Source organism: Hipposideros armiger, unplaced genomic scaffold, assembly GCF_001890085.2.
Source record: "Hipposideros armiger isolate ML-2016 unplaced genomic scaffold, ASM189008v1 scaffold_777, whole genome shotgun sequence".
Classification (NCBI taxonomy): domain Eukaryota; kingdom Metazoa; phylum Chordata; class Mammalia; order Chiroptera; family Hipposideridae; genus Hipposideros; species Hipposideros armiger.
In genome coordinates this window covers 546,931-568,499 of record NW_017732127.1, presented here as the reverse complement: position 1 = coordinate 568,499, position 21,569 = coordinate 546,931, and the positions used below count along the sequence as shown (strand labels likewise).

Sequence of the window (21,569 nt, the reverse complement as noted above, 5' to 3'; positions counted from 1 at the left end):
TTTTGTTGGGATCCCTGGAAGTTCATACTTAGGGTGAGCTTAATGATTGATAATCTAGAGACACAAATTCTATTTCCCTGTGAATATTTTGGCTCCACCTTGTGTTGGCCTCATCCTCAAGCAGGTTTCAAGATGACTGCAGCAGTTCCAGACCTCATGTCTCTATATAACAATGTCCAGAGGGAAGAGAAAGTCTCTTCCTGAAGCTCTTTCAGAAGGGTGAACACGAACCATTTCAGAAACACCAGTCAATTGCTTCTCATGTCTCGGTTGGCCTAACCTGGGTCATGTGTCCTTTCCTGAACCAGTTAGACAAGAGGGGTGGGGTTACTCTTATACCAGCCAAGCTTGAACCCTGGAGATGGGGGTGGGTTATAGTTTCCTGAGGCTCAGGTACTTTACATGTTCCTGTATGTGTGTGTGTATGGATTTGTTGTGTGTGTATACACATGTTCATACCTAAACAAAATCTGGGTACTATTAGGAAAGACAAAGGGGTGTTTAGATGCTGGGCAATTAACCAATGACATCTACTATAACGTGGTTTGTATTTTATAAAAACTGCCCCTCTGCAGGCCTGATGTTGCAGTAGTTAACCCAGCGTTCCTGTCAGTGTACAAATTCTCATAACCGGGGCACTTGATACTGCTCCCCAATCCACATATTGTTGTTTTCTTCCATCTCCACATAGAGAGAGGAAGCAGATGGGCAAATTGCGTTCCTACAACAACTTGGGCATAGGTGTTGGACCTGGGTTTGACACACTTACAAACAAACTTAACATTTCTGAGCCCATTTTAAAACAAGTATAACATGGGGAGAATATTAATTACCTCAATAGGCTGTCAGGAGATTAAGTGCAAAGTATGTAACACAGCTCTTGGTGAGTGTTTAATAAATAGTAATTATCATGATTATGTTCATACCTTCATTCCTGAGGGTAGCTACCTAAACTCTAAGCCTGGGTTTATAGCAATACATTAAGTGTTTGGGGGTTGGTACTCTTTCCCTCACTTAACCAATCTCTAAAAAGTAATAGAATGCCTTCGCTTAGAGTTTTAGGAAGTTGGGATAGAGATCTGTCATACTTTTTCAATGATGACAAGTCATGACAAGCCTGACTTAGCCAATTGATTTTTATTCCCTTTTACTTTAAGCACAAATATGTTGTTTTAACTTTGCCACTGACCTGGGGGCGGAGGAGGGGTTGAAGTAAATTCATTATCAATTGACTGAAAGAGGAATTAAGCCAAAGAATCGAGTTCTTTGTCTCTGTTTACTTTTTCTCCCACAGATGCCAATTCTGGGAGGTGAGTACTGTTCCTCCCAACACCCTTGTACCTATAATGATCTATGAAATTGAAGACAATGCTAATAGTAGCTGTCATGAAGAATCGAGGTCTGCTCAGTCCCACGTCATTACAAGACATTGCCTTGACTTACGTATTTTGTGTGTCTTGCACAGAGTGGGAGTAGTCCACCAGAGTAAATCCTACTGCAGAAAGCTGGACAATCCAATCATAAAATGATGAACTCACCTGTTATATCCAGGGATTTGGTCCTGCACCAGCCTCTTTAAGATGGTTAGGCTGCAGTGTACATCTGTAAAAGGAACTAAACCCAATGATTGTATGATTGTATTCTGCGCATTGGATTTAGCTGTCGTCAGATATAGTTGGTCATTTGGGGCTCCTGATTTTAAAACAATTATAGAAACCGAAAAACAAATTTCATGTGATGGTTTGTCCCTTTTGAGAGACATCAAATGGGTCCTCTTAGAAAGGAAGTAAAGGCTCAACGCTCATTCAGAATTAAAACTCAAAAGTGACTTCAGGAAAATCGAGGCTTCATATCACAATATGGGCTTATAACGCCCAGTGCTTCATTCAGTGCAGTGTATCCCAGGGTTTTTCATCAACTTCCCAAGCTGATGGTCATAGTTTCTGATGAAAAGATAATCATGTAACATAGACCAAACTGACCTTCCAAAATTACTCTTAGTGGATTTGGAAGAGTAGCTCACTTAATGTCTCTAATTTCGTCATTTATTTTTATAGGTCACATTCCATCCTTAAAACACCCCATGGGTCTGTCAGTGACTTTGTTTGAAGCAGAAATTTGTCTTATCAAATATCCTGATGAGGGCTTGGAAGGGCTTTTGCTATTAAAAGGGTTTTGTTCTAATGATATTTATCTTAATCAGATTTGGCTGACACATCTCTCACTCATAGAATTCTAGAAGGAAAAATAATCTAACCAACTCAGAAATTGTTTGGCCCAACCAACTTATTTTACTGCTGGGGAGTTTGCCCCAGGTCACCCTGGCCTGTCTTTGAATCCCAGTCCTGAGTTCCCCCCATTCTCCCACAGTGCCTTTCTGTGTTGATTTATGGTTGTGACATGGAGGCTGTGAGGCCTGAGGCTGCAGGCTTTCCACCTTTTCTGGTGGGAGTCGGGGTGTTCTGCCTGATACCATTCATTGCATGTCCACACCATCCAGACCCTGCCTTCTAGCAGAGTTGCAGTGGACTCACCCATGCTCCAGGGAGACAAATGGCATGGTAGGAGCCCACAATCAGCAGCCTGGTGGCCTGGGTCAAATCCTACCTTGCTCTGTGGATGTTGTGTGACTTTGGGTAACCCATTGAGCCTCTCTGTGCCTCAGTTTTTTCAGATATAAAATAGGGACCTTCCTTCTAGGATCACTGTGGGGATTGAATGAGTGCATACCTAGAGAGCAATTGGAGCAAGCAATCAGGTGCGTTGTGTGTGGGTTTGCAAACTATGGGTCTCCCCAAGGTACTGAGTTGTGAAATCAGTGTTTTCAATCATAAATGGCATTAGAAAAATTAACCTGTTATAGTAGAATAAAATAGAACATATATGAGTGCATGGCATTTATGCAGGGTCTTTTTTGGTGTCTCTTTCACTCTTCTTTTTGGTGTTCCTTTGATTTTGTGCATGTGTGCGTGTGCGTGCATGTGTGTGTGTGTAATGGTTCACAGTGCAAAATGTATTGCTCACTGTGGATTGTAGTTAAGAGTTTGGACGCCTCTGCTCCAGGGACTGGAGTGAGCGAATCCATTTCTCTAAGCACAGATCTATCGGGGTGATGAAGTGCATTTTAGCATCAATATATAAGGTGAGCTCTGGCTGAAACTTCAATGTGCTTCCTTTGCAGAGGGAGACCAAAGGGCAGTTTCTTATTGACCACATCTGCAACTACTACAGCTTGCTGGAGAAGGACTACTTTGGCATTCGTTATGTGGACCCAGAGAAGCAGCGGGTAAGAGCTGACCTCTGTAAAAAAAAAAAAATGCTGACCTCTGTCTGGACCCATTTTGGGGAGTCACTCAGGCTGTGGGTGCTGAAGAGTTTTCTCTCAGAGCAATTAAGATACACTCTTGTTCTCATGGTTATTGACCACATGGAACCAACCAGCCTGCGCTGTGTGTGTGTGTGTGTGTGTGTGTGTGTGTGTGTGTGTGTGTAAGAGTCTGGCATTGTTCCCATTGCACTGGCTAGGTAGGGCAGGAGAAGGGAAAGCTTACCTTAGACCTCACCAGAAAGCTGCTCGCCCCTGATTGAAGAGAGAATTTGCCTGTGCACATTGAACCCAAAGTTTGCCAAAGCTCTTCAAACAGTGGCTACATAAAACCTAGTTATAGAGAAAACCCACCCCTCACTATAAAAAGAGATTGATAGGGAACAGGGCAGTGACTGGGTATAAAATTTTCTTTTAGGGTAATAAAAATGTTTGGAACTTGACATAGGTGGTGGCTATATAACATTGTGAATGTACGAAATGCTATTGAAATGTGTACTTTAAAAGGGTTCATTTTATGTCATGTGAATGTCACCTCAATTAAAAAAAAGCCTCGGCAGATGAAGGATTAAGATACTTGAAAGCCGCTCCTTTGGCACCATTAAACCTGACAGCCCCCATTGTATTCCTGCTTCCGGACACAGCTGTCCTCTCTGGTCTGTGTCGGTGTGTAAGAGTGAACAGGGGAACCTTTTTAGCTGTGGTACCAGCCAAAGTGTGTTCCGGCATGGCATACGCCAGGCTCACAGGGATGCGTGCTCCCCACATTCAAAAGGACTCCAGGATCTCCATCTCGGCTCCCATCCCTGGGTCACAGCTGTGGGTTAGGAGGCTCTGTACCTGCTTCTCACCTTGTCCCACTGCCATACAGGACAGTGTGTGAAAGGGTCAGCTGAGGGTGGTCAGGGATGTGGGGACAGGTCCCCTCTGACTTCCTTAATCTGCTCCCTTTCTCACCAGTGTCCCTGGTCATCTTCCTGTTTCCTCTTCTCTCCCCATGACTCCACCTGTTTCTTGGTTTCGTGTTTACCGGCCTAATCCAATGAGGAGAGGCTCACAAAGTGTATTTTTTTGTAAAGGAGGAGGCTGTTTAAGGAATAGATTAGATTTTCTGCAGAAACGTGGAGAATTGTACTTAGCTCTTAGAGTCCAGTAGGACCTGATCTTCTGTGAAGGGACACATGGCAGTGACTTAGAAGGAGGGGATGTTGGTTTCTTGCAGCACTTGCAGAAACTCTACCTGAGTGAGAGGAAGCGGGAGGATGTTGGGCTGACATGAGGTCACGGAGGGGGGTTGTGTGGCATTTACTACTGATTAACTATGATTCCCAGACTTGGCCTTGCAACAAACTCCCATCAGGTGTTTGCTAAACGTGCTTAGTGTAGCCCCCATTCTAGAACTCCTGAGTCAGAATCCCTGGGGCCAGGGCCAGGAACACGTATTTTAACACCTTCTGATTCTACTTTTGGTACAGCACTCCCAACTTTGGTCTCCTGACAGTGTTGGGGATCATGGAATAAAGATATCCATAGACATAACTTCTTATGGCCTATGAAGATATTACCCTTTTATGGAGAGAGAACAGGCTCAAAGATGTTGTTGCTTGCCCCAGGTTTCATAGCTCGTAAGTGATGGGAGTATTTGAATTTGGGATTATGGTTCAAACCCTAATTCCTATGGGCCAGACAGACTCTGTGGACTGTAACCACTGAAAACAAGTTATTTTTGTGCAAAATTCCATTCTAAATTCTAAGCAGCCAACATGCAGAAGTAATTCTGGTACCATTAGTTGAGTATCATGTGCCAAGAATTTAACTCACATGGTCCCTAGTCTTCCCCAAAGCACTGCAAAGAAGAAGGAAACTGAGGTGCAGAGAGCGGGTCAGTGGCTTTCCTGAGGCCACGTGGCTGGTAATTATTGTATAAAGGATGGAATTTGAACCTACATGCTTTCTGTTTCATCTCCCAAATGAAAATTTGAAACAGCCTAGACCAGGAATCTGTAACCCTTTTCTGTAAAGACTAGATAGGAAATATTTTCAGCTTTATGACCCACACAGCCTCTGTCATAATTACTCAATTATTCTGTTCTAGTGGAAAGCAGCCATAGATAATACCTAAAGTAAAGGTTGCGGCTGTGTTCCCAAAAAACCCCCTTTTTTCCCCCAATAAAATCATTTTACAAAAAAATAAGCAATTGGCTATAGTTTGCTGATCTATTGCCTGGAAACCACTTAATGCATTAGCCATTTTCATTTCTTTTGACTCTCTCACTGGGGAGATGTTGGATAAAATATTAAGACAAGTCTTTAGAATTGGAATCAGAGATATCAATATGAACTCAAGTATTTTTTTTAAAACATAGGTACAGAAATAAATATAGGCGTGTGTGTGTATGTGGGCTAGTACACGTACATTTATTTACAGGTTCTGTCCATGAGATGGCCTAGAAGCCGTGACACGACAGGACGGTGAGCATACCTAGCCCCCAGATCTTGGTTTCTAAATACTATTCTCCAATAAGAAGGAACAAGGGCTCCTGGCAGAAATGGCTGATTCTTGGGCTGGAATAGGGAAATCACAAGATGAGTCTCAAGCATCTTGTGGTGCCAGAAAATATAAGCAAGTGCTCAAAAATCTAAGAGATAGGGCCCTAGGAAAACACAGTCACCTCGAGAGAGCTGCCAGTGGCCCAAATTGGAGCAATAGGAGTGGCGAAAGTCAATAACAATAGTATTGAATTATAACCCATAGAATAAAATAAATATCCCTGAGTCCATATTGATATAGATAAAATAAATAAATAAATAAATAAAAGAGGGAGAGGGGGCAACTTTTCTTTACAGAAGAATTACAATTGATAAATGTAGAAGGAATGAGAGAAGTAGGCTGAATCTGACCTTAGAACACTACAATAATAATTGTTGTGGGGCGAGAATATTGGTGAACGCTAAAATTAGTGGGCAAAACTTTGGGGGGAAACAGAATATATGCGTGGTCTCAAAGTAATCCCCCTCCATATTTTTTAATTGCAAAGGGAAAAAATAATAACTTTAGAGTGGATAAACCTGGCAGACATCACTTTCACCAAACAATCAAGGTTAACATCACCAGTAAAAAGACATACCAACATCACATCCCCCTCATGTCATGCACTGAGAAGAGCATAGCCTCTGCGGTTTCCTTCTCAATAACGCCTAACCTTATTCACGTCTTGAGGAAACACCAGAAAATCTGCAGTGAGAGACATTCTCCAAAATAACTTAATAATACTGTTTAAAAGAGTTAAGGTCATGAACGCCAAGGAAAGACTCGGAAACTCCCCCAGATTAGAGAGATGTGTCAACTCAGGCAATGAGGGATCCCAGATGGGATCCTGGAATAGAGAAGAGTGTTAGTGGGAGAAAACTGGTGAACTCCCAAGTCTGTACTTTATTAATAATATTGTGTTAGTATTAGTTTCTTAGTTTTCATAATTGTGCTATGGTTATATAAGATTCTGACATTAGGGGAAAATGAGTGAAGGTTGTACTATACTATCTTTGCAAGTTTTCTGTGTCTAAAGTTATTATTATTATTTTTTACAGCTTTCAGTAGGTCTTTATTTTTTAGTTAAATTTTATTGGGGTGACATTGGTTAATGAGATTATATAAATTTCAAGTGCACAACATTATAATACGTCATCTGTATATTGCACTGTATTTGCATCAACCAAAGTTTAGTCTCCTTTAAAATTATTTTTAGATTAAAAAAGAAGTCTTTCATTGTTCTTTATACTTTGACTTGATTTACCTTAATTGTTAGTGTCCAGGTTTGGGTAGTAGATTAGTGAAAAAAATGTGAGTTACCCCAAAACAAAACTATCTTATCTGATATATCCATTCAGTTGCTTAGCGGGCTGCCTGAACAGTTCTGTTTCCCCCTGCATTTAGAGCTGTTATATAGCCTTTTGGTTTTGAGGCTTCACTGTGAATGTGGCTTCCACATGGGCTGCAGAGCTGTTGCTGCACAAAAGTGCATGCACTTTGTACTCAGCAAAATTGTGAATTAAATCCTCTCTCTGCTGGTTAGTAAACTGGGATATCTTTCTTGATCAAGTTATTGACCCTCTCTGAGTCTCTGTTCTGATTGTTAAAACAAGTAACAATACCTACACGTAGGGTTGTTATGGGAATTAGAGATAAGGTATGCAAATGCTTCACAAAGGGTATATACTGAGTACATGGTATATGTTATTTTTATTATTAATTATTAATATTACAATTACTCTGCATTGACTGGGTCTAGGTGAGGCAATTGCATGAGGAAAGAGAGCCCTGTTTAGCAAGTCGAAACCCTAAAAATGTTAATAACTTATTTTAAAGGCAAGATAGCCATCATTATGATCTTTGGGGAGAGAAGGGGGAAGTAAGCCTTGGATAATAAGAAATATGGGCTCAGAGGCACACAGACACGTTGATAGGAGAGATTTAAGCAGAGATTAATTGACCAGCGTTGCTTTTTTACAAATTTGTGAACTTCTTCTCAATGGAAAATAAAGCCAATGAATTATTTGGATTGAAATCTAATCAACAGAGAAAATCAAGTGAGTTAGGAAAGCTGAAGTGGAATTTACCTCTGCTGGGGAAGTTGGTGGTTTGCCTACAACCCTTCACAATTTGATTTACGGCAAGCCATTGTGGAATATTAAATATTTAGCACTATTGCATTTGGAACACCATATGTTTCTCAAGATGTCAATATGCTCCGAGAGTGGTGAGAAGTGAGTCAGTAAATGATGACTATCTTTTGCTATTTTAATGGCAAGGGCCCAGAGTTTCCATTATTTTCAAAATTTGAGGTAAGGTGGGGCAGATTGAATAGTGGTCAATTAAAATCTCCCTCAGTTTTGATCACATTTGTCTTCTGCAGAACTCACACCATCTTAGTTGCCTGCCATTGGGGGAAAGGTCGGTGGTATTCTCCTCATTTTATTGGTAGAGAAAGCTGGGACTGTAAGTTTAGAAGTCTCGGAAGAAATAATTCCAGAAGTAAAAGCTCATCCTTGGCTTCAGTTCAGGTATTTTTTCTTAAATGTAGCATATTATTTCCGCCACTTCTGTTCAGGTGTTTGGGTAACTTCTCTTTGGAAAGTTGAAGTTTTGAAATAGTTGGATTTTATAATTCTAAATTTCAATGGCTGTGGTATGAGATGTCCATTGTTCTGGATTTCCCTTCTTGTTCTTCCACTTTTCTTTCCGAAACTCAGCTATGGAAGTCACCCCCAGTGCCCGAGAACTGAGGACCCCAGCCCAGCTGAGGGAGGAATGATACCAGGACTTGTTCAGAGGATGCCAGTTTGCAGTCTGCAGGGACACAGGACCCAGAGCTTTTGATTTTAACTTACCTATTTCTAAGCATCTGTTTAACCCACTTAAATCAGTGTCATTGACTTTTCTAACTTAAGGACCTTTCTGACTCATACCCAAAGACCACGAATTCACTTTGGAAATCCACACTTCTAGGTCAATCTCCTCAAGCACCCTGTGTTAAGGCATTGTGTGTCATGTGGTCATGGGACACACTTTCTGATAGAATGACCTGGGAAATCATGGGTGCAAAGACATGCAGACCGCTGATGACTCCCTCTCCCAAATGTAACTACAGCTCTGAGGTTTTTATGCTGGTAGCCAGAAAGGACAAGCAAGCTTACCAGTGAGTTTTATTAATAATGGGAAAACACCTTTTCAATGTTGGAGCAATTTGCTTTTTTTAGAGGCACCTTTGGGAAGGACATGGAATGGAACAAAAACAGGCCAAATGATTTGAGGTTTCACTCTGGGGATGGTGCCAGGAAACCAGACAGCATTATGTCCCACCAGCTGCTCCTGCCATTGAAAGGCTGCTTCCTGCTCCCAGGGACAATTGCTTCACAGATGCTTGTAACTAGGAATGAAAGTGGGATCTAAGTTTTAGGGCAGCTCTGCACTGAAGAGAAGGGTTGTACTGCTGCCGCGAGTCACTGGTCATGAACTTGTCTGCTTAATGAGTCCTCTCTTGTTTTTAAGTCTCAGGAGGCATTAAATAATTAAGACTGCTTAGATACCTATTTTGGGAAGGGTATGGACAAGTAATTTGGTTTTATGGGAAAGGACTTTGGGTACTCAGGTTACAAGGAACACAGCACTATCATAACAGCTTGAAAATTGGATCTATCATCTAGTAGTTCAATTGTGGCCCAGGGTATTAGCACTGATAGATGTGGGGAAATTGTCATATTCCTTCACTAGAAAGCAGAACTTGCTGTTTAAGTAAAATGATTGCTCATAATTGATTCTGTCTACACCTGATGCCCTCTCCTGGGAAGGGATAGGATGCCTGATAAAGACAGGTTGCAATACAGAAGCCAGTTAGCCAACTGGGATGTCATAATTTTAATGGAGGGAGGAGCAAACACATGAACTGTTGTTTTTTTGTTGTTGTTGTTGTGTTGTTGTTGTAGTTTGGGCCAAAAGGCACATGTAAAAATAAGTGGGGCTGGGAAAATGCCACTTTATCCCTGTTTGAATTAAGAAAAAAACAGGAGGATATCCAAGGTAGGACAGTCTTCCGCCTTGGTGGGGGGAACCTCCTGGGCTTAGTTCAGATGAGAACAGAAATTAATTAAGGAGATAAGGGTTAAGTGAGAGAAGCATCATTAGTGAGAGAAGCACTCACTGGAGGCTTCCAGCAGGCAAGAACATCAGAGCTGACTGGAGAACAGCAGGCTTGGAAGTTTCAAAAGAGCTTTAAAGACAGTTTTTCAGTCAAACTGGGAAGAAGGATGATGAGAATGTAACTATGATGTATAACCTGAAGAAATAAGAACAATATAGGTTAGGAAGTGACAGTTTGAAGCAGGCTTTTATTTCCTTTTCATGCATGCTCCAGTAGATGTCTCAATTGCAAATGGGTGTTGTATGATGTTGAGCAGACTCTTTAATCCAGGCCTCCATTTCTTTATCTGTAAAATGGGTATATGAATAGTACTTGTGCCATAGGGTTGTTGTTTAAATACATTAGTCCATATTATCAACATATGTAACTGATCTTTTTACTATTCCATGCTTTAAAGAGTTTGTGAAGGTCCATGGGTCTGGCAACTAGGAGATCTTTGACCTTGGAACAGTTTGATGACAATGTTAATTTTATATGGCTTGATAGAAAATGTCACAGAGAGTGGTAAATTCCACTGTAATAAGCTTGAAGGAATTTTATGATTTCCTCTATGATTGCATTTTGGTATCCTAGTGTACTTTAAATAGCAATGAATGTTTTTACAACCTCTTTTGCTGTTTTGAGCTACTACTGTTTTTTAATTTAAGTGTACATTAAGGAATTCTTGGATGTAGAACAGGAGTTGGAACACAAAGGTCAGGCTGGCACTCATTTGTTTTTATAAATAAAGTTTTATTGGAACACAGCTTATTCTAGTTATTTATTTATTGTCTATGGCTGCTTCCATGTCCCAATGGCATAGTTGAATAGTTCTGACAGAGATCCTATGAACCACAAAGCCTAAAATATTTACTATCTGGTCCTTTAGGGAAAAAAATGGTCCTTATGCTTTCTTAGGCTTCCTGTTTCTGCCTCTGTTTCCTACAGTGTTTCTTCTCCTGGCTGTTCGATTTTGCTCATCCCTGAGAACCTAGAATGCAAAAGCAGGTATGGCTGAAGGGGTCCAAAACGCTCCACCAAAGCAATGAAGGTTTTCTTACATAGATTGACTTCCAAAAGGACAATTAACTTTTTAGTGCCCCTGATCTACAGATATTTTTGTTGTTGTGGCCATGGTATCGTAGATTTTACTGAAACCGAAGTGGAAACCATTGTTACTGGCCGCTAAATAATTAAGACCTAGCTCTAACTTTTCTCTCCAGAACACTGGTAAGGCTGCATTCATTCAGATGGCATTCTTTTCCCCCCAGCAAGGGCCAAAGGGCCTAGAAATGGCACAAATTGGCCAGATAATGCAGAGACTGAGTTACGCTGGGGCTTTGTCCAGGTGAGATGTGAGAATCAGGCCATCTTTTCAGGGTTATGATGGGAATTGGTCAGATTTTGGATCTGGTTACTCCTGAAGGGAAAAACAATCTTTTGTTTGGGGGGAGGCACATTCATTCTTATTTAAAGCCCCATTGGTTATTTAACACATTTCTCTGGGCCATAGATTATTCTTGTCTAGGGCACCAAGGGTTTTGAGAAGGATAACAGAGAAATGTGTAATTTATTCTGTAATCATAGGCTGAATCAATTTCAACAGAAGCCCAACATTTGAAGATAACTATTATATTGTTTACTTTTGGAGCTGTGTGTGTGTGTGTGTGTGTGTGTGTGTGTGTGTATGTGTGTGTGTGTCAGCAGTTACAAATTAAAAATCAATCTACTTAGTCACAAATCACCATTTCACAACCACCTTTTTTGTCCCCAAACAAGCCAAAGTTAGAAAGTACAAAGGAAATGCACCACTTCTAGGATGGGGTAAAAAAAAATGATCTCTTAGGGCTAAGGACAGCTGGACCTAGAAAAATTAGAAAGAAACATTTGTTTGCAATCCTTCAGATTCATAGAATGTGGAACGTGAGAGCTGAAGAAATCGTAGGGGTCCTGGAATCTACTACCCATAACCCTAAGATCACAGATGAGGAAATCAGGGTCTAGAGCAGCGGTTCTCAACCTGTGGGTCGCGACCCCTTTGGGGATTGAACGACCCTTTCACAGGGGTCACCTACGACCATCGGAGAACAAAAAAGATATTTACATTACGATTCATAACAGTAGCAAAATTACAGTTATAGAGTAGCAACGAAAATAATTTTATGGTTGGGGGTCACCACAACATGAGGAACTGTATTAAGGGGTCGCCGCATTAGGAAGGTTGAGAACCGCTGGTCTAGAGGCTTTATCATCTCTCTGCTTTTCACTCCTTTGTGTGAGGCTTCCATCTGCTCCTCTTTTTTCTCCCAGTTGCTGTCAATCAAAATAAATTTGTTCTAAGAAATGGCTTGAAATATGGTTGGGATAGATGATCAATACTGAAAACCCAGTTAAATTGAGACCTCTCATAGGGAGCTTGCAGTTACTAGGGTTCAAGCTTAAGGCAAAAGGAATAAACCTCCAAGGGAAGGGTTTTAAATATTATGGAGCGCAGTTTTTGGTAGAGTGTTGGGGAGGCTGGCTTAGGTCCGGTTCTGAGAAAGCAGATCCTGAGATAAACATTCCAGTTTTATTAGGAAATGTTCCTAGGAGAAGACTTGTAGGAGAGCGGGGGAATGGGACAGGGAAGAGAAGGAGGCCATGTGAGTGTGCGATGTTGGGAAAAGTCATGCAGAGGGTCATGTGGGCTCAACCCCACAGAGGAGCTCTGGAATAGTGTGGGTCTTGCCTTGGACTGGTCCCAGCCAAGGTGCGAGGGAGCAGAGGTGCTTATCCTTCCATACCTGTCAGTTATTAAAGAGCTGCTGTGGGGTGGGGCGAGCCCCCGCTCAGTTCTCCACCCTGCAATGGATTCCAGGAACCTGAGGGCAGCCCTCCCAAAGGAGTCAGACTTTTGTATAACTAAATGAAAAGGGCATCTGACGGGACCTGAAAGAGTCCTGACAATGTCTCTGCAGATGCCTTCCTGATACCTTCAAATCATGCTTTGGGATGCATCCTCTGTTTCATCTTACTCCCTAAGCTCATTAGATAGAATCAATGATTGGGTCTTAGCTTCCTTAGTCTTTGGAATTTTTATTCTAAATTAGAGTTGAGGAAATGAAGGTTTCAGTTACAGTACACGAGGCATAAATTCAGATATTTGGTTGGCAGACTTTCTTTCCTGCCTATCTTAGGGAGTATCAGTTTCCAGTAAGAAAACAGAATTAAACAAACAAACAAAAAAGCATATATTCCAAGTAGCAATTGAAAGGAAAATAGCAATGCAATAGATGTTCTTATATCTAATTACCAAGTGCATCATGGTAGTTATTTTCCTCCAGACTTGACTTCATTGCCTGGCTCATAACTCTAAAGGGGAGAATGAAAAATAGGAGGAAAATTATCTGTTCATGTAAAGCAGAGGGCAGATGGGGTGAGGGGTGACAGAGAAAGAGAATGACAAAGGTGAGCTCATCAAGAGGGGCCATTGCACCACCTTAGGGGGTCTCTCAGTGAACTTGAAGAAGACTGGAGCAGATGGTGTTTACTGAGCCTTCACTCTCCTCAAAGCTCTATTCTAAGGGCTTCTTAATGAATTAACCCTTTAAACCTCACAATGATGTTGTGAGGCAACAGAGGAACTTGTTGGAGGTCACATCATTAGTAATTGGCAGAGCTAGGATTCGAATCCAGGCCTGCTGGCTTCTAAGTTGGATCGCAGTGTCAGCCCTGGGTGCTTATCTGGATTTGGTGTCTGCCTGTTATGTATGAAATTCTTCCTCTTGAGTCTGAATGACATGAAATCTACCTTTATCCTCTGAGTAGAGTTTAGCTTTCTTTCTTTCCTTTTTTTAAAATGGATTTTTAAATTATTCATGGAATGCACCAATACATATAAAAAGTTTCAGTTAAAACATAACAGAAAAAACTGAAGTCATCATTTCCTTTGAGCAACACTCCTAAATTCCTATTCTTTCCCTGTTACCCACTCTCACTGGTATCAGTTTAGTGTGTATCATTTCAGATCTTTAAAAATATTTAGATGCTTATTATGTACTCCTTGAAAATATATGATAGTGTTTTGTACTTTTTATTTAAAAAAGAAAACACATGAATTGTATAGTACCATAGTTCAGAGGTTCTCAAACTTTCTTGGCTTAAGGCTTTCTTAGTATCTTAGTAATGTTCCCTACCCCTCCATGGCAGACGTAGCCAATCCATCATAGCACTCATTCCCACTGAGTCTTCACCCAGTCTTGGAATCCTGCTTCCAGCCCTGGGAGATCGCCACCGACAACTGCGTGAGCACACAAAATGAAACTTAACCTGTCATCCTTGAAAGCAGAGAGAAGGTGGAGAAGTAGGTTGAAGTTAGGCTGAGAAGGACTAAGGAGTTCAAAGGATACCAGGCAAGGAGAATTTGGAAAACATAATTATATTTCAGAATTTATTGGCAAAATGACTGGTGATTCTCCTCTGTAATATAGTAGTAATAGGCATTGCTCTCTGGCTGCTGTTAATTGTTTTCTTGCCTTAGTTCTAAGTTATCTTATTTATTTCTATAAAAGTAATTTCATCCCTAGACAACCCTTTTTATTTTTCTCCATGAGTCCCATGTGTTGAAAGATGTGGTCCACCAATTAAACTGTATTTATTTAAAAAAACCAATAGCATCAGCAAACAAGCATTTATTATTTTTCACATGCCAGCCACTGCTTAAGTGTTTTATGTTTGTTAACGTTTTACTAACTTTAAAAATCCTAACAACAACCCTAAGAGGTAGGTACTATTATTATTCCCATTTTATAATCGTTACAATTGAGACAGAGTGGTTAATTGTTTTACTTAAGGTTATATAGCTAGTAAGTGGTATAATTAATAAATTTTCCACTGTTCCATTATAATTGTGTAAAGGACAAACAATTTCTGATTAGAAGGAAGTAACCAAAAGTAGAACAGTAATTTCCAGGGGCCAGGAGGAAGGGGTGAAATGGGGAGTTTCCTACACCTATAGGTATAGTGTAAATTTTACAAGATGAAAAGAGTTCTGGATGGATGGGGGTGATGGTAGCACACCATTATGAATGTATTTAATACCACTGAGCTGTACACTTAAAAATGGTTAGGATGCTGAATTGTGTGTTATGTGTATTTTATCACAATAAAAAAAATGGAAAAAAATGACCAGGGTTCCCAAAATGAATTGATATAATTTTGGCCATCAGCAAAGAAACTTGCTATTTTAATTTGTCTGTGAAACATGTTAGGAGTAAATGTACAGTTTTCTCTTAGATTCTTCTAAGAGAAATAGTTAAAAGACCCCCATTCTTGTTTTTGAAGACCTCAGAGATCTCAAATTCTGAATTGGAAACTACTGATTTGACCATTCAGTTTTTCAGCTCCTGGGGAAAGAGGGAGTGTTCATTGAGGAGAATAACACACGTTAGAGTGAACTGGTCCATTGGGAGGCCTCATAGCCCAGGATATGGCCTGTGCGACGGGATTCACCTGCGTGCTAGCCTCACCGTTTGTTCACAGGGTGATCTTAGGCAAGTTGTTTAATATCTGAGCCCCAAATTTCTCATCTGTAAATGAGGTGGTAATGACAGCCCATGGGAACTCTTGGAATAGCACCTGGCACTGAGTAAACACTCAGCGAATGTTGGCCCTTGTTAAACTTTATGACTATGCATTACACCAAAGAATAGTCATAATACATTTCCAGTTTTTTGAGATAGTTCCGTACTGATTACCATAGTGGCTGCACTAATCTGCAGTCCCACCAACAGTGCACCAGGGTTCCCTTTTCCCCACACCCTCGCCAGCACTTGTTGTTTGTTGATTTATTGATGATAGCCATTCTGACCGGGGTGAAGTGGTATCTCATTGTGTAAGAAACTATGGTACACTTACACAACAGAGTATTACTCAGCTATAAAGAAGAAGGAAATTGTACCATTTGCAACGATATGGATGGACCTAGAGAACATTATGCTAAGTGAAATAAGTCAGTCAGAGAAAGACAAATACCATATGATCTCACTTATACGTGGGATCTAAAGAACTGAATAAAAGAGAAATGTAAACAGAAATAGTCTCAGAGACACAGAGGAGAAACTGAGGGTTGCTAGTTGGGAGGGGGTGGGGATGAAGGAGAAGGGGAAGGGACGAGACAATACAAATTGGTAACCACAATATTGCTTCAGGGATAGAAAAGACAGTCTGGGGAATATAATCAATAATGTAGTTAATATTTTTTAGGGGTCCAGATGGACTCATGTCTTGTTAGGGAGACCACTTCATAGACGGTGTAGAGGCCTGACCACCGCACTGCATTTCTGAAGCTGATGTTGAATGATAATGTATGTCAAGTATAATTATATATACTTAGAGTCACGGGATGTGGAGTAGAGTGTGGGAATGGAGTCAATGGAATTGTAATAGATAAGTATGGTATCGGGGGTGGGAGGGCAATGGATGGGGGGAGAGGGTTGTCACTTTGTGAGGGATGAAAAGGATAACTATTGCATTGTTTTGTACACCTGAAACTAATAATAATAAAAAAAACAACAAAAAAGTGATAATACAAAATCTTGAGGCTTACTGGGTGACAGAAATGAGCTAGAGCAAGGTGTAAGCACTCAACTGACAAGTTTCCTCCGCTTCTTTCCGCTCCAGTATCAAGCAGGATGGGGGAGTGTCCTTCAGTGAGGATTCCCTGACCTCATGGTGGATCCCCAGTGGCCCCCCTCGTACTGTTTTTATAAACTGCAGATGTATAAAGTGATGCTTCCTGACATCCCCTAAGTGGCTTCAGGGACGTCATGGCTACTGATATCAAAAGCTGCCCAGCTCTCCCCATGTTGAAGCGACCTTGACACATGGTGTGGAGAGCGCTGGTCACAGGGGCCACCATGGTGTCTGCTTCAAATGCCTGTCAGTGGCACGATTCTGGGGTGCCCGGGTCTTTGAGTTCCTTTGTTTTGTGATGGAGCTGGTTTTCCGTCTTGATGACCTCAGGCCTTCTGAAATGAGATAATTAAAATCATTTGTTCCTCCCCACCGCACACGAAGAATTGCCTGTGTGTGATGGGGCTGGTGCTGACTGAGCCCCCGGCTAACCTGAAAGGAGGCTGCCTGAAAGGGGAGCGTGGCACCGATGCTGCCTGGGACTGTGACTCCGAGGTCGTAGATGTCAGTCTTCAGCCATGTGTGGCTGGCCCAGAGCAGTGGCGTCAATGAGGGTCACTGGAACATCCCATTTAAGTGCATGTTCTCTTACTTGTCCTCTCCTAGCAACTGTATGACTCGAATACTACTCAGGTAGTATTAATTCTCTAATTTATACCCTGCCTGTGGTGTTATTATTGCCAAATTGTTCATGCTGACCTTCAGAGGGTGGAACCCTGAGGAATATCTGTGGGGAAAGAAGGCTGTACTTTGCAAAAAGAATATCTTTATTAAGTTCCTTTTAGTTATTAAGTATGCATCATATGGTCCAGCTATTTGACCCACAATCTCTGCTTTTTTTTTTTTTTTCTCCCCAGCACTGGCTTGAACCTAACAAGTCCATCTTCAAGCAAATGAAATGTAAGTGTCAATCTGTGGATTCACTTTTGTTATGAGAGGTCCAAAGATGGATTCTGTTTCTTGACAGAGTTTCTCCTGCCGGGCAAGAAATGGCTGGAGTTAAATAACTGGAGTTAAAGGGTGGGTGGGGGGTTCGCTTTCCCAGTGAGAGCTGTGTGACCTCTCTCTTATTTGCTGGCCTTGGTCCTCCTGGCAGTCACTATTTCTATAGCCTCCTGTGTCTCTTCCTCTCCCTGCCGTCTTACCCTCATATTTCATATTCAAACAGGGAAATTGGATTATATGGTTAAATATCTGTTAAAAAAATCATCAGGTGCTTGGTTTCTTCTGATTATGAGAGGAGCTAGTAAATGGTTCAGGGTGGGAGGTTCCGTCTTAGAGGTGGAGATGAGAAAAGCAGATGTATTTGAAACTAAAATCTTGCTGGTAACTTTACTGAAGAGTGTATTAGTTTCCACCCCATCGCACTCCCTAACATACATAATTTTTCTGGGTAATTGTTTTCAAGGTCTGGTTTTTGACCTGCCTTTTGTTGTTGATTTTTGTTGTTGTCGTTGTTGTTTTAACACTCTGTTGGAGAAGTCAGTTTGGGAAACCTCTTTCTAGAATACCTGGTCATCTACCTCAGGAGTTGTGACGAGGGTGTTGACTAGTGGTCCCAGGTGGCATGATGTTTTGTCCTGCACTGGTGCCAGGCTGTAGTCAACCTACATTTATTTATGGTTTGGAGGAGAACTTCTGAAATGCACCTCACAAATTCATTGCTTGCCCTGAAATCCATTTATCCCTCCGTGCCAACTTTCCCAGGGCTCTGAAATGTGAGCAATAAATCAGTTTCTCATCGGAGATCAGGTTAGCACATATTATGTTGCCTGTTATCCTTCAGGTGACTCTTTTCTCTTCAAATATGAAGAAATTATTCTGGGCAGGGTTTTTAAGTGGGAGAAGGAAGAACGTGGACCTGGATGGCACACTAGCAACCAACATGTCTATTCCTTAACTTCCTTTTTTTTCTCTCCCTGTCTCTCCCTTCTCCTCTCTCCTCCTTCCCCTCCTCATCTGCCACTTTCCATTTCTCCACCTTTTGCTCTGCCATCACTCAAGAGCAAACTCTGTCTGGCCAGTGCAGGAAAGACAGCTAGGCAGCCAGACAGCGAGTGCCCATGGCTGCTGTGGGCGACGGGGGCTGCAAGGAGATGGCAGTAAGATGTGTCAGGTGAAAACAGGGACAGCAGTGCGCATGGGGGTCCAGAGAGGTCAGGCTGTTGGGGTGAGGCTGGGATAGGGTTGGGACAAGCATCTGATAAGTAGCAGCACAAGGGGTATCAGGAAACTTTGTGCAGAATGACATGCAGGATAATGAGAGTGAACTGGCATGTCTGAGGAAAACATAGCTGATGCCTAGCTTTTATCGCTTAGCTACCAAGTTTTGATATTTTGTTTTACGTATTTGAAAAATATTTAGACAATTTCCCAGGACACTTATTTATAGTAAGTGGTTCTTTGACTTTGGTTTTTAAATGTCATGAAATATTTTCCCTAAGCCACACGCAATTTTGAAATGTAAATCTATCTCTAAAGTACGATGTATTTCAACACTTAATAGAAGAAAAAAAATTTGTGAAGAATTTGCTGCGTAAGAGCTTTGTTTCTATTATTAATAAATTTGAACAACCAACTCAAATTTATAGTGTTTTATAAAAATGCTGTAAAAATGCTGACATATGACTACTGGTCAATTTCAATCTAATGACAAATGGAATCTAAATCTGGAAAAAAAGGATTGTGTGAAATTCAGTTTCTAAACCAGATGCAGGAACTCATTGATTCTAGGAACTGGCAAGGGTCTTCTTACCTGTCACCGAGCCCCTCTGCTGTATGGATGTTAGTGAACAAATTTATGTAATTTTCTCACCATCACAAACCTAGATTTGTTGTTGTTGATGTCTTTTAGTATCAAGAATTTCTATGTTCTTATACTCATGTCCTAGAAACATTAATATAAATTAAGAAAAAAAATTAAACAAAGGCTTATACAATGCTAACTCAGAGAAACTGTGTTCAATGCCTGGAACTCATCCATGAATTTATCAAAAGGATCTGGTTGCAGAACCAAAGACAGTTTCCTACTTGGGTGTGGGCATGCCTCTTTTACTCGGACAACCTTTAAGTAGGCAGTGAGGATGTAATTCCTTGGAGGAACAGCTCCTGCTGTCCCCATCTCACTCTCCAGTGATCCCTGACTTTCAGGTCCTTTACCCTGACCTCAGAACGATCCTTCTGACTATGGGTGTTCCTGAGACTGGTGTTGCCCAGAGTTGGCTGAAGATCAGCTGTCCTGATTAATAAACTCTGTACAAAGGCATTATTATTTCTTACAACTCAACAGAAAAATGTGAAAAGACACAGGAATAAAAATAGCTGGCCAATAAACTCATAAACAGATGCTAAATATCAGTAACAAAGAAAGTGCAAATTAAAACTAGATATTTTTATTATACTGAGAAAATTGTGAATATTGATAATATCCAGTTGATGAGGATTAGGATAACACTTCTGGTGGGAGTGTATAAATGAGTAAAGCCATTTGTGAGGGAAATATGGCTGTATCTTTCAAGATTAAAAATGCCTATATCTCTTGATCCAACAGGGTAATATCTATGAGTCTTATCTAAAGTAAAATTTATTCCAGCACAGGTATATATTTTGCAAGGATGTCCAGTGCAACATTGCTTATAACATTGAGAACTGGAAGCAATAAAAAGCCCAGCAGTTTTGGCAAGGCTAAATAAATTATGTGGAATACCTGCAGTCATCAAAAGGCATAAAGGCAGACAGACATTATTGACACTGAAAGTTTTATTAGATGCATCATAAAGTTAAAAAAACAAGTAAAAACTCACATATCGAATTATTCATTTATATGAAAATAAACAGGTTATTTTATATGAATTAAGTGCATAGAAGAAGGGTTGGAAAGATGTGTACTAACTGTGGTTACCTCCAGGGAAGAGAGTGGGGTAGAGGAAAGTGAAGATCTCACTTTTTATTATATAATTATATTTCACTCAGATATTTTACAATGAGAACATTTTCATATATCATTTGGTAATAAAAAAAGACAAAAGGAGAGAACACTTTATGCAAAAGTCAAGAAAGAGAAAAGAGGAAAGAAAAAAAGGAAGGAATCAGTGTATTATGCATCAAGCATGTACTTATAAAACTAGAGACCTAGATGAAAGAAAGCCTGCTTACTTTTCCAAAAAAGCTCTCTGCTTAATCCTGGCTGGTGCCTGACTGGCTCAGCAGGGTAGTTAAGATCTTCTGCTCTATTTACCAGGCACCTGTGGTGCTGCCAAGCACCCTGAAGGAACAGGGGTGCTTGGAAATGGCTTTTGCATGCAAATCAGGGTGGGGAAGACCCCTAGCCTCTGCATTCATGGTTTGACTCAGCCTTAAAGAGCAAGGTTGAGTCAAGTTGCTGGCTGATGTCTGTAGTGTTCCCTCCCTGAAGTTATGATGGCTCTTCCTGGAAGCCTATAATTTCTGTCTTTGATGGTGATATTTATGTAGCATTACTTAGCTTCCCAGCATCCCTTGTGGCTAATTTAACTAACAGTCCGCTTGCTACTGAATGGTTTCGTCGATGGGAACATACCTTCTGAGAGAGAGGGAGAGGGAGAAAGAGAGAGAACCAGGAGCATAGATTTTGCTCTGTTGTAAAGAACAGAAGGATAAAAGCCACAGGTCCCATACCCACCCATGAGGCCAGTTTGGATGCCTGACTTCCAGTTCTGTTTGTTCTTCTTGCTGAATATATTAGTTTACTAAGTCTGCCTTAACAAGGGCTGGGTGGCTTAAAACAATAGAAATTCACTCTTCCACCGTTCTGGAGGCTAGAAGTTTGAAATCAAGGTGCCAGTAGGGCCAGGCTCTCATTGTAGTCTCTAGGGGCGAATCCTTCCTTGCCTCTTCTAGCTCTGTTTTTTTTCTTG

The 21,569-nt window shown here is 41.0% G+C and overlaps 1 protein-coding gene across 1 annotated transcript in view; it reads left to right on the top strand.

Moving 5' to 3' along the window:
• Window positions 1-21,569, top strand: part of FRMD3 (FERM domain containing 3) — a 284,121-nt gene that overhangs the window by 165,183 nt on the left and 97,369 nt on the right. Inside the window, exons 2-3 of the mRNA XM_019628278.1 lie at window positions 3,182-3,286; window positions 17,532-17,574. Of these exons, the coding sequence (XP_019483823.1) occupies window positions 3,182-3,286; window positions 17,532-17,574 (148 nt within the window). The remainder of the gene's footprint in view (window positions 1-3,181; window positions 3,287-17,531; window positions 17,575-21,569) is intronic.